This window comes from Telmatherina bonti (genome assembly GCF_933228915.1).
Source record: "Telmatherina bonti genome assembly, chromosome: 11".
NCBI classification, from domain to species: domain Eukaryota; kingdom Metazoa; phylum Chordata; class Actinopteri; order Atheriniformes; family Telmatherinidae; genus Telmatherina; species Telmatherina bonti.
The window spans coordinates 24,378,418-24,390,670 of NC_136629.1; the positions used below are offsets into that span (position 1 = coordinate 24,378,418).

Consider the following 12,253-nt stretch of genomic DNA (forward strand, 5'->3'; position numbering starts at 1 on the left):
AAAGTTAGTTTGAATGATTAACTTCATCCTTTTTTTCCTGTGAGACTGGAATACGAGTCTGTAGGATGATGCAGCAACTGGTTCTTTGTGAAAGCTTAATTCCAGTAATACTCAGCTTCGTGTCTTTATGCAGGACCTGATGAGGGAGCTGGATGAAAAGGAGGAAACCATCAAGTCTGTGCAGGACAAAGCAGACCGACTCATGCTCAAGAACCACCCAGCCAGGTCGACTATTGAAGTAAGCCTTGTATGCATTGTCTTTATGCTCTGCGCTCAGCACTGCGGTTTCTACATTTCGGAAAGAGTGTCTCCACCCTTCACACAACACCCACGATGAATAAAACACTGAAGTCAGGTTGTAGTTTTCCATCTTTTGCACTGGTGCAGTGAAAAAAGAAAACGATAGGGGAGATGCACTTTCACTGGGGCGGTAGAGGACTTTTCTCTATTAATCCAATGAGATTAGGAGAGGTTTTTATCATTTTAAACTTTTTTGTTTTAATGTTTTAAGTTTAAGTTTAAGTTTTAAAGTTTGGTATTTGTTACTGTGTGTTTAACTGTGTTTTGGTTTTACACTATGAAACAAGTTGTAGTGCTGGTAGTTGGTCTGAAAATGCTCTGCAAAGCAGTCTGTCTGATTTTATGATGGGCCAAGAGTTCCCAGATGGAGCTCTATGCCTGAGCAGCACTAAAAAACTTAATCTAAAGTAGCTCTCTCTGTGTGGTTTCTCTTCTAGGCATATAAAGCTGCAATGCAAACACAATGGAGTTGGATTTTACAGCTCTGCTCTTGTGTAGAGCAGCATCTGAAGGAGAATGCTGTTTACCTAGAGGTGAGTAGATGTGTAAACAGTGTAAACAGGTAGAACAAAATGCATTTGTCATATAAACTTCACACTATGTCTCCCTATGCAGTTTTTCAGTGATGCCAAAGTGGCAATGGACTACCTTAAGAGCCTGCAAGACTCCATTCAAAGAAAATACAGCTGTGACCGATCCAGCACACTTCACAGACTGGAGGATCTCATTCAGGAGTCTATGGTAAACAGAGAAAAATAAGAAACATGTGCATATATGCAGGTAGTTAGTGAGAAAAACCAAAGATTTTTTTGGGTTTGTTCTCAGGATGAAAAGGAGCAGCTTCTTCAGTATCGCACCACTGTTGCTGGATTAGTGGGCAGGGCCAAAAACATTGTGCAGCTCAAGCCCAGGAACCCTGAAAGCCCCCTGAGATCATCCATACCTGTAAAAGCAATCTGTGATTATCGTCAGATTGAGGTATTGCCATATTATGCTACATTTATTCTCAAATCTTTTTAATGCTTAAATGCATATGTCAGTACTTTTGCTGTATCGCATCTGTTTCAGATTACCATTTATAAAGATGATGAGTGTGTGTTGGCCAATAACTCTCACCGGGCCAAGTGGAAAGTCATCAACCCAGCAGGGAATGAAGCCATGGTGCCCTCTGTTTGCTTTACTGTGCCTCCACCCAACAAAGAGGCCACTGACATGGCTACAAGGTGAGATGCTTTGATGCAAGAGGTAACTTTATGTGTTTAGTTTTCCCTCCCAGAACTTTATAAACCCCTGTTATGTTTTTTTGCAGAACTGAGCAGCTGTACCAGAATGTTCTGGCCCTGTGGCACCACTCCCACATCAACATGAAGAGTGTGGTGTCTTGGCATTATCTTATGGCTGATATACGTGCCATCCGCAACTGGAATGTGGCCTCGGTATGTTCATTTATTTTCATTTCACTTTAGACTGTAAAGTGTTGAAATCCAGACTTAACTTTTATGGTCATTGCTAAACAATGCTCAGAATGCCTTTCTTACTTCCACTTTTATTTCTCTCGCTCTCAAGATAAAGACAATGTTGCCAGGTGAGCATCAGCAGGTCTTGAGTAACCTGCAGTCCCACTTTGATGAATTCCTGGAGGACAGCGAGGAGTCGGAGGTATTCACAATGGCAGACTGTGCACAGCTTGAGAGAGACGTAGCTGCCTGCAAGGAGTACTACCAGGAGCTGTTGAGATCCGCAGAGAGAGGCAAGGCTCAAATTCCTCTTCCCCTCCTTAACAACAAGGAGCTGCTGGAGTTAAACAAAGCAGAGGAAACACATGGCTGTTTAAGCCTTTTAGAATCAGAGAAACCTTTATTGCCATTGTCTGTAAACACAATTCACAGACGAGGAACTTGTTTCGGTGATCAGGTGCAACATAAAAACACCAAATAATAACATAAAAAAGAAATACAGCTATTTCACAGAAAAGGTAAGGGCATGCAGAAAAATTACATTTTTTTAGAAAATGTATAATAAAAAGTAAAGATAAAAATAATCTAGTATATATACATACAGATATGTACAGTAGCATTCGAACAACCATGCAAATTGGCAGTGCAGTAGATGAAGTGATGTGACATGACTTATTTAAGTGACTGGAGTTATAAAGTGTCCAGCTTAGTTAGGTATTATGAGTGTTCATGAGTCTAACAGCAGAGGGGAAGAAGCTGTTTTTATGGCTAGAGGTTTTTAAGCTTTAGGTTAATCTCTTTGGGAATCATATCTTTTTAAACTGAATAAAGAGCAGTTTCTAATGACATGGTTGGCTTAGCTGCAAGTTTAAAGCTAATGCTGGTATGCTAATGTCTAAGGTTTATCTGAGGGACAAAATTAGTGTGGTTTGCTGTTTGCATAAATCTGCTTGATTTAAAATATATGTAATTTCTGATAATCCCTCCCGTTTTCTAAAACAAGTGTTCATTTATAATTCTTATTTTTCCAATTATTACTCTAAAATCTGCCAACAGCAGTGGCATCAAATCTTTCTAGATGTTTAAGTGTGTTAATGGCGCCATCTAGAGGTATAGCTCCCACATAAACTTTATGTGGGTTCAAGTTTTCTGTTTTGTGCTGCTTAAATCAATGTGATTTTGAAATAAAAGCAATATTTTACATGAAGCATATTTGTTGGTTTAAGAATAGGTCTTTGACGTTTTATTATATTTTCTCCTGGTAAACAGAGGAACACGAGGAGTCGGTCTACAATCATTACATCTCAGAAATACGAAACTTCCGCATGCATCTCGAGGCCCACGAGGAACATCTGATCAGGCAAATCCGCACACCGCTGGAGAGAGATGACCTGGAGCACAGTTTGCAGCGCATTACTGAACATGAGGTACACATCTGAGTTTTTAATTGTCTCATGTATTCAGGAAATAAACTGCTGGCACTATTTTAAGCATTATTTTTCCCATGTATCTTTTCAGGAGAAGACAGCTGAGCTGGAGAAGCTGAAGGAGGATCTGAACATCATGAATGAGAAGTGTGAGCTGTTCCTCAGGCAGGCGGCAGGTTCTCCATCTGTGCCAGCGCTCTCCTCTGAACTCTCTGTCCTTATCCAGAGCATGGGCCAAGTGTTTTCCATGTCTTCCATTTATATGGACAAGTAAGGCTCCTCTGTCATCGTCTCAATGTAATACGGACAGTTATTTGTCACTGGATAGGTAATGGAGTTGATGTATTTTTTTCTATCTCTTTGCAGGCTAAAAACAGTGAGTCTAGTGGTGAAGCATAGTCAGAGTGCTGAGGCTCTTGTAAAGGCCTACGAGTCCAAACTCTATGAAGAAGATGCAATGAACTCTGACATCAAATCCATAGAAAGTGTCATTTCCACACTTAAGGTAGCTCATTATTTGGATGAAAAGTGACTGCGATTGTTTCTGCTTTTAGTTCAGTGTGTGATCACACCTTGCTCTCTTTTTAGCAATGGAGGACAGAGATTGATGAAAAGCAAGAGGTGTTCCACAACATGGAGGATGAGTTGCAGAAAGCCCGTACCATCAGTGACCGCATGTTTAAGGCCCACAATGAGCGAGACTTTGATCTCGACTGGCACAAGGAGAAGGCCGATCAGCTGAGTGAGAGATGGCAGAACATTCACTCACAGATTGATGGCAGGTCAGTCAGATTTTTATTTGTTGGCTTTTTTTTTACAGGCATTAAATCAACTGAAACAGCTATGTGTAAACATTATATAATCTAATTTATTGCTCATGAAGTTCCCTTTTTTGTTTTCAGGCTTCGGGACCTCGATGGCATCAGCAAATCCCTGAAACACTACAGAGACTCCTACAGTAGCCTTGATGAATGGGTTCGAGAGCTGGAAACAGTGCAGCTCAAGGCCCAAGAAAACAAACCTGATGACAGCAAAGCACTTGCTGAGCTGCTAAACAAGCAGAAAGTAAGACATCGCTGAACCCATACATACTGAAATAATCATTTTAAAAAATCTGTTGTCAGACAAATGTTAATATTATGTGTTTTCAGGTTCTTGTTGCTGAAATGGAGCAAAAACAGAGCAGGATTGATGAGTGTCAAAAGTACTCTGAGCAGTACTCATCTGCCATCAAGGTGATTTAGTTTAAATTCAAATCTTTTCTGAATGTTGCTTTGGTACTTGAGCTGTTTTTGTATGTAGATAATTAGATTTCCCAGCTGTTTAGTTCAACATTTATTGTGATTACAATGAATCCAGAAACAGTTTTAGATTCAACCTCTTTTTCTGGCAATTTACCATTATTCCATCTTTTAGGATTATGAACTTCAACTGATGACATTCAGAGCGATGGTGGACTCCCAGCACAAATCACCGCTTAAGAAACGAAGGATGCAGAGCTCTTCTGATGCCATCCAACAAGAGGTGAAACTACATTCTAACTTTTCAGCTGAGGAAACAAACTCTGTTTTAATGCACCCTGCTCAGTGACTCATTCGGCCATGCTTGCTTTGTCTTTTCCAGTTTATGGATCTGCGAACACGCTACACTGCTCTGGTGACTCTCATGACACAATACGTGAAGTTTGCAAGCGAAACGCTGAAGAGAGCTGAAGAAGAGGAGGTGAGCTGTCTGTGAAATTAGATTCTAAACCTTTCAGTGTTCTTCTGACTTCCTACATTTACAATGGTAAACGCAGCTTTTGGTGCTTTTTGTCTCCAAAAGCTAATATGCAAATAACGTCAAATATTTGCATGATTTTTGGATTCTGTCTGTTGCATTAACATGTTTTGGTTTTTTTTTATGGAAAACATGTTTTTACTGGTATCTTGCTCCTTATCCACCTTGATTTCTTGATTCATCAGTTCGTGGTGAGTGAAGAGAATTTGCTTCATGGCACAAAAGAAGCAAAGAAAAAGCAGAAATGCTGTGCATATCTGTATGTACACTTGATCCTTGCTGGTGATGGTGATGGGCTGGGTGCAGAAAGCTCTTTTCTCATATTGCTTTATGTGTGAAAAGCAAGCAAGCAAACAAGGTAAATCCCTCCAAGAGTTTGTATTATACTGGCAAAAGGCAAAGTTTAACACTACAAAATTATACTATTAAATATAGATGTCCCATATTACCGGTATGCTGATAATATTGGCCGATACTGACATTAAAATGCAATATTGCAAATATCAGTATGACACAACATTTGCACATTATGCACATATATTATATCAAACTCTTCAGCTACACCTCCTATTATTCAAAATGACAAAAATATACAATATGTCATGTATAGTTTTCTAGATATTTTTGTCTGTTTAGCACAACTTGCTCCAGAAATATGGTATTGGTTTATATTGGTATCGGAAATTATGAGATGGGCATAATTAGTATATCGGATATTGGTAAAAAAGCCAATACTGAACATCACTATTATTAAGTCAACTTAAAATTAATCTGACTTATTGCTATAAAATGCTTATGATTAACATTTATTTAATCATTTAATTTTACTTTTTAGTTTTTAACAAAGTTTTTAAATTACAAACTCTAGGAGAGATTGCTTTGAAATATCAGTGCAAGTGATTTTACTTCTTTTTGAACTAAATGTGAATCAGTGGATGACTTGTTTTTTTGCATTATAGAGCAGAAAGGCTTTTGAAAGAGCAGAGAATGCGAAAAGGACAGAAAGCATGGAGCTCCAAAAAGCCCAAGTGGACGTAGAGATTAGACAACTCGAGGAACGGGTCCAGGAACAGGAAGTTTTGCTCACTGAAAGACAAGAACAGGTGGAAAAGTTGGAAGGACAGGTAGAAAAACAAAAGAAGACAATTGATGATCTAAACTTTCAGAAGGCCCAGCTTGAGCATGATGTTAATCAATACCGCACCAAATTAGACATAGCCATAAAAGACAAAGCGGCCAGTGAGCAGGAACTAAAGCACACAAAACTCCTGATTGAACAGTCAGAGGCCACGTGGTCTCTAACTCAGAAAAAACTTGAGGACCTTTTAAAGAAAGAAAACGACCAAAGTGTCAGTGCGCAAAGCCCTAAAATGCAGAGAAAAACAAATGGCCAGGAAGTTGTTCTGACGGCTAAGGAGGAGCTGCACCGCCAAATCCTGGCTAAAAACAATGGTCTGGATCTGCAGCCTCTAGGATCAGACAGTGAGTCAGCAGATGACGCTCAGCTCCAGTCATCTGCAGCGATAATGCACGATGTCCTGCAGCAGAACCTGGAGGAACTGGACCTGTTCCAGAAAAAAGCTGAAATGGCAGAGGAGAAGGCTCAGAGTTATAAAAAGCTTCTGGATGACAGCAATAACAGACTGAAGAAGCTCCAGGCAGACATGGAGAATGAAAGGGACCACATGAGACAAAAGTCAGAAAATGTTCAACAAGAAACCGTGAGCATGAAGAAATCCATCAGTGATCTTCAGGAGGAAGTCAGATCCCTCCAAAGAGTTAAGTCCTCATTGGAGCAAAGTGCCTTTTTTCAGAGCACTGAAGTTGAAGGCCTTAAAGAGCAGCTGAAGATCACCCAAGTGGAGCTGCAAAAGAAAACATCAGTTGAGCAGGAAAACAGCTACAAGATTAACAACTTAGAGGAAGAGCTAGCTTCCAAACAGGCAGTCATAAGTCAGCTGAAGTTTAAATGCAATGAGCTGACCAGGTCGAACATCTCATCTGACAGTGACATTAGAAGTCTTCAGATCCAAATTGAGTCCCTGGAGAAAGAACGATCGCTCTCTGATCAAAAGATCAAGTCTTTAAAGAGAGATGTAGAGAGCTGGAAAGAACAGCTTCAAACATCCAAAGAGGAAAACCTCGTCACAAAAAGATCTGAGCAGAAGCTGCAGCTCACATGCAAAAACCTTGAGGCAGAACTGCAGAAAAGTCAGCTTGTTGCATCTCAGTTGCAGAGAAAAGTAGACGATCTCACAAAGAGCAATTTAGATTTGGAGCAGAATTTGAAGCTTGTAAGGGTGAAACTCGACCAGGTGACAATGGAGATTGAGAGCAAAGACCAGCAGATTAAAATCTTCAAATCTCAGGTGGATGGCACAAAATCACAGGTCAAGATTTTCGAAGAAGAACTGACGAAGAAATCCCAGGCTACCCACGAGCTTCAAATGAAGCTGCAGGATTACAGTGAGGAGACAAAGAAAATGACAGACCTGCAGCAAAAAATCAAAGTTCTCAATTCAAGCATAGCAAATTATGAGCAAGAAATAACAACTCTGAAGTCAGAACTTAAACTGATGTTTAATGAGAAGAATTCAGCAACTCAAAAGGTCGACATGCAGAAGGCTGAACTCAACGAACTGAATGAGATGCTGAAGAGAAAAACCGCTGAGCTGCAAAAGGAATCCAGCGAGTGTCAGAAACATCTCAGCAAAGTCAAAGCATTAGAAGATGAGCTTTTCAAGCACAAACACAGTTTTCAAGGGTTGACAAGCAGTGCAGAGGTGATGACAGAAAAATTAAAGCAAGAAATCAGCGCTCTTCAGAACGACAAAACAGCAGCAGAAAGGAAAGTCGAAAGCTTGCATGTAAAAATTTCAGAGCTCAGCTCATCTCTGCAAAGAGCCAGAGATGAACTGACTCAAGAGGCCAAAGAAAGGAAATCAAAAGAATACAGAGTCATGCAGCTAGAGACTGAGCTCCAGAAACATAATGTCACCATCAAAGAAGCGATGTCCAGTTCTGACAGGTCCCACTCAAATTTGCAGCATGAAAATACAATCCTGAAGAGAGAGAAGTGTGAAGCTCTGGAGAAAACCATCTCATTGGGATCCGAAGTCAGATTGCTGAAAGATCAGCTGCATCGTGCCCAAACAGATGCTGAGGTAAAGCAAAAAGAAAGCTCTGCTCTACAGCTGAAGTGCAAACAGATGGAAGAACAATTAGAGAAGTGCAAGAAGATGCTGGAAGAACTAAAAGGTAAACTGGAACTCCAGAAAGATGGCTACGAGAGGCAGTTGTTGCTAGTGCATAGTGAAGTAGAGAAAAAACTCATTCTGCTGCAGTCTGAGATCACAAAAGAAAGCCATCAGGCTCATGGAACAGAATTAACAGAGATGCTGAGCAAGTATTTCAAACAAGATGTGAAAACGATAAAAACAGTGCATCAAACCACATTAGATTCCAATCAGCAGGTTCAGCTGCAAATCAAAATGGAAAGTCTGCAGCAGGAAAGAGCAAAGCTCGGGCAAGAGCTGTCAAAAGCAAAATCCGAAATTTCTCAACTTGAGGCAGATAAACTCAAACTTGCCTCAAAAATAACTTCGCTGGAAAGCCTTTGCAATCAGCAAAACGCGGAGACAAAGAAGATTGAAAAGCTGCTGGCAGACAGCGAGCGCAAACTGACGCTGAAGGAAGGGGAGGCCAGAGCACTTCGGGAACAAATAGAGTTGTACGTCAAAGAGGTGAAAAGCCTTCAGGAAACACTTTCAACCGTCAAAGTGGAGGTGACAGAAAACAGTCATCAGTACATCACAAACAGCAGGGCTGGTTTATTGAAGGCAGACGTTCCCATGGCAAAGAAAGTGGCATCCTTCAGTAAAAGTGCAACGGGCAGCATGGAGGAAGAAACTCACAAAATGAAAGAGGTATGAATGAAGTTATTATTGAAGCAGTCTTATTATATTGTTGTTTATTGGATCTATAGTAGCTATAATAGTAAACCAAACTCTTCTATAACTTATAAGCTCTTCCAATGTCACATCTGCAGATCGAAAGAGGAAACGTTCTCGAAGGAGTTAGACAAACCAAAGAAGACGAGTCTCCTTATCAAACGCCCACGCTCCGATCAAAAGACATACATCAAGTGACCAACAAGAGTAACATTAGGTCTGACATCCCTGTCTCTGCCGCCACACATGGATACTTGGCTCTGTCGGATGAAACCAACACCAGTAAAACAAGAACGTGCCAAATCCGAGAGGTTTATGAAACCGTCACCACATCAACGAAGAGCACGGCAGAACGTGAAGGAAGACTGAGTACTACAACTTCCCAAAAACTCCCGCAATGTAAACGGAGCGCAAACATTCAATGCTTAATCAGGTTAAAGTTCTTAGACGAAGAGGTGTTGCGAAAGTTGGAGTTGGGTCTCGTCACGGTGGAGCAGGTGGAGGCTTCTCTTGCTCAGCACATTAACAAACCAAGTACGATCGCCGGAATTTATGTGGACTCGGATAAGAAAAAGATATCCTTCCTAGAAGCTGCTGAAAAGCGTTTGCTCGCAAACACATATGCAGCTGAGTTTCTCGAGGCTCAGGCTGCGACAGGGAGTCTTGTAGATCTGTCCACGGGACAAAAACAGTCCGTTGCTGAGGCTCTGGAGCGGGGAATCATCAATGCAGGCTTGAAAGATAGACTAACGGAGGCTGAGAAAGCTGTTAGTGGGTATATCTATAAGGGCAAGAAGCTGTCTGTGTTTCAGGCTATGGAGGAGAGGATTATCGATAGATATAAAGGCAAGAAGATCCTTGAAGTCCAGGTTGCTACTGGAGGGTTAATAAACCCAGAGACTGGCATTAGAGTGCCAGCTTGCATCGCTGTAGATCAGGGCATTTTGAATCAAGAGACTCTGGAGAATCTCTATGATCCAGCGAATAACCCCAAAGGTTTCCACAACCCTGACACCGGACAGAAAGCTTATTACTCAGAAATACTCAAGACATGCTTATATGATGTCAGTGGCGGTGTTTTTCTCTTCCCATTGGGTGAGAGACACCTGACAAACACGTCTCCTATGAATCCTCATAGAGTGTCAGTTGTCAACAGCAGCTGTGGATCTGAAATGTCTGCATACGAAGCTTTCAAGGGGAAACACATCGACAAGAGGACGTACCTGTTTCTGTCCCAGCAGGAAAGTGAATGGCAGGAAGTGTCCTTAGGCAACCCTGATGGAAGCCCACGTCACATTGTGACTGATGCCAAAAGCGGCCGACAGCTTTGTCTTGAATCGGCTGTGGATCAGAGGTTTCTTGAAGCGTCTGAGCTTGAAAGCTATCGCAGTGGTCTTCTAAGCATCTACGAGGTTGTGGACATCATATTTTCAAGAATGGTTGTTGTGGAAGATGGAAACAGCCCCATTGCAGGTTTCTGGGACATCACTCAAAAGAAGAGGCTTTCTGTTATTCAGGGCTTCCAACAGGGCTTTACTGATAGATCCACCGCTTTACGTCTGTTGGAGTCCCAGGCGTGCACTGGAGGTATTTGTGACCCATCATCTGGGGAGAAAATCCCCCTCTCTGAGGCTCTTAACAGAGGCCTTGTAGATGAGGCATTGAATCAGCAGCTCCAACAGTTTGAACAGGCATTTAAAGGCATCCTCCACCCTAAGACTGGGAAAACTTTGCTAGTTTCTCAGGCTGTTCAAGAAAATCTCCTCCCAAAGGATATTGGTTTTCGCTGTATGGAATTCCAGCTCCTGACCGGAGGTTTAATAAATCCTGACACTAAAGACCGGATCTCTCTTGAAGAAGTCCTTCAGAGCGGCTTTATAGACAAAGTTACCGCCGCTTTACTCAAAGATGAGAACTTGTACACCAAATGCCTCACCTGTCCGAAGAGCAAGAGAAAAATCACGTTCAAAGATGCACTGGAAAGAAGCATCTTCGACTGCCACACTGGTTTACGGTTACTGGAAGCAACCAAAGTTCACAACTTTGGAACCAAATCGATGTTTCATTATCTCTGGGCATACAAATAAACATCTATAAATAGTGATTATCTTCAGCCAGATGAAAGAACTTCCTTCAGTTTTGTTTGGCTGTGATCTTATCTTACATTTTATCACTGTATTTGATGGGATCAATTATTATTTCCTGTTTTTTTTTTTTAATTAACTCTGATTTTGATTAATGTGATGAAAAGATCCAGTATTTTTTTCTACTTTTCTGCAGCAAAGTTAACAAGCTTGTTAAAAACCCACCTGTTTTAATTCTAGAGATCTGTTGATGAGGAGAAGAGAGAGCATGGTGATAAAGTTAGCAAACTGTTGCACTGGATGTCCGATGTGAAACAGGCCGCGAGCAATGACGGGAATGATCAGAAAGATAGTAATGCCAACTCAGATGCTTCCAAAAAGCCCCAGGTAACTAACATGCATGTATTTAGTGTGTCTTTGTTTGTACTCTAATTTACTTTTTCGCTCTATTGTTTTCTGTCACAGTGAATGATTTCTAATAAAACCACACTCGCACTATATATTGTGATTTCATTCATCTGTATAATTTCACCACAAAGTTGCGGTTAATACTTTGGATTTGTTTCTATGTTTGATTATTTTAATCAACTTCAGTTGATGCACTAACAACATATCTATAAGTTGCACAAGCATTCATTCTATAAAACCTCATCAGCCCCATGTTATTACACAAATAAAACCAATTCCCCGTTTGCCAGTGTGCTTTTCAAGATTTCAGAAAAGAAATTAATCAGCTAAAATTAGATTTTTATAATCTACGTATTATGCTCAGTAAATTTAAAAAGACCAACTGCTGCTGAAAAATAGGTTTCTTCTTGTTAATGAAATCAGTAAAACACATGCATTATATTATTTTGCAAATACCTTAACATCTGCATTGCTCATATGCTTTAGGTTATATTATGCATCTCTGTCTATTTAAATAAACTATTTAGCTAATGCCATCATTAGAAGTTGTTTTATTTAGTTTTAACCACAAATAAAATGTAGTCATGAATGTATTTGATGTCATCATTTGTCACCATCCTGCAAATAATGATGGTGTTATTAGTCAAAGAAGCCTAGATTTGCTAACATAAAAAAAGGAACAACTTGGAAATTGTTTCTTGTAATCTGTCTCTCAATATAAAGGAGTTAAAAATGATAGAAGTACAGTGTTCTCAAATATAACAAAATAACATATTAGATGCTCAAAAAGGGCCTTATTGTATTTAATTCTATTTTACACATTCTGAACTAATTTTAGCTTGTATTTT

The 12,253-nt window shown here is 40.3% G+C and overlaps 1 protein-coding gene across 11 annotated transcripts in view; it reads left to right on the plus strand.

Moving 5' to 3' along the window:
• dst (dystonin) overlaps nucleotides 1-12,253 on the plus strand; it is an 88,420-nt gene that overhangs the window by 28,834 nt on the left and 47,333 nt on the right. For all 11 annotated transcript variants that reach the window (XM_079249268.1, XM_079249269.1, XM_079249271.1 and 8 more), the window contains 16 exons: nucleotides 134-238; nucleotides 738-833; nucleotides 916-1,041; nucleotides 1,126-1,278; nucleotides 1,369-1,523; nucleotides 1,610-1,736; nucleotides 1,867-2,050; nucleotides 3,027-3,184; nucleotides 3,276-3,454; nucleotides 3,551-3,689; nucleotides 3,773-3,966; nucleotides 4,087-4,249; nucleotides 4,336-4,419; nucleotides 4,601-4,708; nucleotides 4,808-4,906; nucleotides 11,238-11,384. In XM_079249268.1, coding sequence (XP_079105394.1) covers nucleotides 134-238; nucleotides 738-833; nucleotides 916-1,041; nucleotides 1,126-1,278; nucleotides 1,369-1,523; nucleotides 1,610-1,736; nucleotides 1,867-2,050; nucleotides 3,027-3,184; nucleotides 3,276-3,454; nucleotides 3,551-3,689; nucleotides 3,773-3,966; nucleotides 4,087-4,249; nucleotides 4,336-4,419; nucleotides 4,601-4,708; nucleotides 4,808-4,906; nucleotides 11,238-11,384 — 2,217 coding nt within the window. The remainder of the gene's footprint in view (nucleotides 1-133; nucleotides 239-737; nucleotides 834-915; nucleotides 1,042-1,125; nucleotides 1,279-1,368; nucleotides 1,524-1,609; nucleotides 1,737-1,866; nucleotides 2,051-3,026; nucleotides 3,185-3,275; nucleotides 3,455-3,550; nucleotides 3,690-3,772; nucleotides 3,967-4,086; nucleotides 4,250-4,335; nucleotides 4,420-4,600; nucleotides 4,709-4,807; nucleotides 4,907-11,237; nucleotides 11,385-12,253) is intronic.